The following is a 3334-nucleotide window of genomic DNA, read 5'->3' as shown; positions in this document are numbered from 1 at the left end:
CCCAACAGCCATGTGGGCTGCACCTGAATTTGGGGTTTGATGGGGCTGGGGATAAGGCTCAGCTCTGAGCCAGGCGCCGGGTGGCACTAAAAGGGGTCTTTTTGCCCCAAACTGGGAGCTTCTTAGTCCAGTTGTCAAAGTGAGCCAGCTCTGGCCTGGGAAGGGCAATGGGGAGGGCCAGCACAGAGCGGGGGGGTTGCACCCTGTGCTCATCCCCTCTGCCCTTGCCTGGGGACCTGCTGGGGAGTGTCTGCTTTACTGCAATGAGTTTGCAAGTCTCAGCTCCCCTTGGAGGGGATGATGTCTCCTCTGCTTGAGCATGTCCCCACGAGGCCATGAAACCTCCCTGCTTCTTCCCCCTCCTCAGTTGCTGGGTGGCTCGACAGATCACAGAGATTATTACTTCTCCTGCCTGCAAAGAGCACGATCAGAGCGAAAACACCGTATTTATATCCTCCCCTTAGCACCCGCCTGCGCTACACACACGCACGCAGAAGACTCGCCATGTGTGAAATGGTTTAATGATTTAAATATTAATCACTGAGGCTGGAGGGATGCTGTGCTCTGCACAGGATAGAGGGAGTTAAAAAAACCTAGGGTGAACAAAAATAATCGAGCTGCCCCAAGAAGCATGGCCAGGAGCTGGGCTCGGGCACGGCGGGGCTGGGGGTGCTGGACCAGGCAGGGGAGGGTGAGGGGAGATGCAGAGTGCGGGAGAAGCTTTGGGGGCTGCCCACCCCCACGCTGCCCTGTGGCCACGCAAGCTTGCGGACGTGGCCCTGAGCGGTGGGTTACACTGGACCAGTGGTCTGTCTGGGGGCCACCGGCGATGCGAAGGAGTTTCTACAAGCCCTTCACCCGCCGGTCACTTGTCCTCGTCATCACTCCCACTGAACTGGTAGGTGAAGAAGCCGACGGACTCGTGGGCGAGCTTGGAGAGGTGGAGGACGCCCGTGATGACCAGGGCGACCAGCAGCAGCGGCAGCAGCACGCTCCCCGCCGTGGCCAGGGTGTTGTAGCACCTGGCCTTGGAGCTGAAGCGCCGAGCAGCTTCCACGTCCCCGCACACTTTCCGGTCCCGCGCCTGCAAGAGCCAAGAGATGGGGCAGCGGCATGCGGGCTGCCCGCACCTCCCTCCTCCCCAGCAGGCTATGTGGCTTTGGCCACCCTGCAGCACACAATTTCATCCCCTGGGTAGTGCCCAGAGGGCATCCATCTGTCTGTCCATCCCGGGCTCCTGCTCCCCTTTGGCTCCTCTTTCTTTCTTTGCTGCTGGGATTTCCCTTCCTGCTTCTTTCAGAGCCGTGCTGGCTCCAGCCCTTGCTTGCCCCCATCTTTCCACCCTGGTCCAGACCAGCTGGAGCTGCTATTGCCTGAGTGCAGGTAGAGGGGGTGGGGGCACTACAGCCCCCCAGCATCTTCTGGGGAGTAGCAGTTGGTCCTCAGGTAGTGACAGTCCCGGGGAGGGGGGAGGCTGGAGTTATCTAGGGGGGGGTCTCAGCCTTGTTAATAAGTGGCAGGAAAAGTGTGGGGGCTTTACAGGGAGCTGGTATTGCCTGCAACCAGCCTCTTGAAGGTGTGGGGCTCTAATCCCCCAGCCCAGCGCTCCCGGGAGGGGGCCCCCCCCCCCCCGGACAGCACCTCTGTTTCAGAGGCTCCATGTCCCCTCAGGAAGTTCAGCCCATGGGGAGAGCTCCCAGGTGACCCCAAATGTTGACTCCCTCCACCCCACTCAGTGCCCATACCTTGACAGAGAAGGCGAGCGCCATGAAGCCGAGGCAGCAGAAGTTCATGTAGATGGTGTTGAAGAGGGACCAGATGAGGTGGTCACGGGGTGGTGGGGATGCGCGGGCGGCAGGAGATGGCTCCCGCTTGTGGGACGAGTAGTCCTCCCGTGGGTAGGATGTGTCCATGGCCACCGAGAGGGGCACCCCGTGGCTCTGTGGCTCCACCAGTCTGGCTGGGGAGTGGGGCAGGGTGGCCCCTTTATATAGTCCCTGTCTCCGGCACAACCTCGTTGCCTCTATATATAAACCCAAGAAATTACAGCCCTCCCCAGGCGGTGGTTATCAGAAAGGCTTGGCTGGGAGCTAGGAGAAACAAACTTGAGTTGTGCGAGCCCACAGGCTTTTTATATTCAGCCTTCCTCCTGCGATGAGGAGCACAGACAGCTCCAGCGTGAGCAGGGGAGCGGCCAAGTGCGCAGGGAGGATCATTGGGATGGAGCTGTGGGATGATCTTGAAACCAAGTGACTGTCACCCTGAGGGGCTGACACAGGACAGACCCTCAGTGCCAGGATCTCTCGGTGCTCAACACCCTCAGCTCAGTCCCTCTGGCTGGGCTGGGCTGGGAAGACGCCTCGTTCGCAGTGTGTTTGGGCTGCTGGATGCATTAAATGGGAACTTAATACCAAAATGTGGAAGAGCTACTTCTACAGGGTTCCCTGGAAGTGGGAGGAGAAGAGGCTGTCTGACAAGATGGGGTGCGTACTGCCAGAAAAACATGGAGATTTTTTTCTTTCCTCCTTCTGCCGTGCCTTAGCTTTTAGGAAGAAACTTGTCTGGGATCTGGGCTGGAAGTGCTCTGCACTGTGGCGGGGATGGAGGTGGAGAGCCGTGGAGCGGGCAGCAGAGGGAGTAGAAGGAAGAAAAGGAGGAGGCAGCCCTGAAGATGTGCAAGGCCCCGCTTCTCCTTCCCTGCTGTGAATAAGGCGACTGACAAGGGAGTTTGACAAGATAAAACTTTATTTGCAGCAGCAGTGACCTATTTGTGTGTCACAGCTCCCTGGAAGCCAGCGGCTCCCTGCCAAGGCATGCAAGCAGAGGAAAGAGGGGGGCTGTCCCCCGCGTCCCAGCATGGCCCACCCGTGCCCTCCTCGCGGTGGCTGTGCTGGGACACCCAGGACTGCCGGCAGCCAAGGGACAGGGCTGTGCTCCGTCCCCCCTGAGCCACACACCCAGAACGGGGACGTTTTGGGAGGAAGAGGAGAGGGGAGGAAGAAGCACCCCACGGGGTAGCAGCAACAAGTCAGCGGCCACACAGCGGTCAGGTGGTGACAGAAGTGAAGATGATGATGAGGATGATGATGAGGGTCACCACGGTGAGGACCATCAGGATGGAGCAGATGATGTTCAACACCTTGGCACGAGTGCCATGTCGACGGGCGCCCTCCAGGTCCCCCAGCACCTTGCAGTCACGGGCCTGGGGGGGAAAATGGGGGACTCAGAGCTGGGGGGGCACCTAGTTGGGGTCTGCGAGGTGGTGCTGGGACCTCAGGGACACACCGACCCGGGGCACTGCCTGCTCCCCTCACCCACAGTCCCGGCTCTCGGG

At 60.0% G+C, this 3334-nt stretch overlaps 2 protein-coding genes across 2 annotated transcripts in view; both read right to left on the bottom strand.

Moving 5' to 3' along the window:
- Nucleotides 1-615: 615 nt before the first annotated feature.
- Nucleotides 616-2392, bottom strand: LOC113481117 (interferon-induced transmembrane protein 5-like). Its single transcript, XM_026850445.1, has 2 exons — nucleotides 1746-2392; nucleotides 616-1084 (listed from the first exon to the last, which is right to left on the bottom strand). The coding sequence occupies exons 1-2, from the start codon at nucleotides 1911-1913 to the stop codon at nucleotides 866-868; spliced, it is 387 nt and encodes a 128-aa protein (XP_026706246.1). The 5' UTR covers nucleotides 1914-2392; the 3' UTR covers nucleotides 616-865.
- Nucleotides 2393-2727: 335 nt separating this feature from the next.
- The window catches only part of LOC113481118 (interferon-induced transmembrane protein 1-like), a 1336-nt gene continuing 729 nt past the window's right edge, over nucleotides 2728-3334 (bottom strand). Inside the window, exon 2 of the mRNA XM_026850446.1 lies at nucleotides 2728-3202. Coding sequence (XP_026706247.1) covers nucleotides 3047-3202 — 156 coding nt within the window. The 3' untranslated portion in view covers nucleotides 2728-3046. The remainder of the gene's footprint in view (nucleotides 3203-3334) is intronic.

The sequence above is a fragment of the Athene cunicularia genome (assembly GCF_003259725.1).
Source record: "Athene cunicularia isolate RWA chromosome 5 unlocalized genomic scaffold, athCun1 chr5_part2, whole genome shotgun sequence".
Classification (NCBI taxonomy): Eukaryota; Metazoa; Chordata; class Aves; order Strigiformes; family Strigidae; genus Athene; species Athene cunicularia.
This window is presented reverse-complemented; position numbering and strand designations above follow the sequence as displayed.

Coding starts and splice junctions, on each gene's coding strand:
- LOC113481117 (XM_026850445.1), bottom strand. CDS start 1,913: ATGGACACATCCTACCCACGGGAGGACTACTCGTCCCACAAGCGGGAG. Junction 1,085..1,745: donor CGCTCGCCTTCTCTGTCAAG/GTATGGGCACTG, acceptor TGGCTCTTGCAG/GCGCGGGACCGGAAAGTGTG.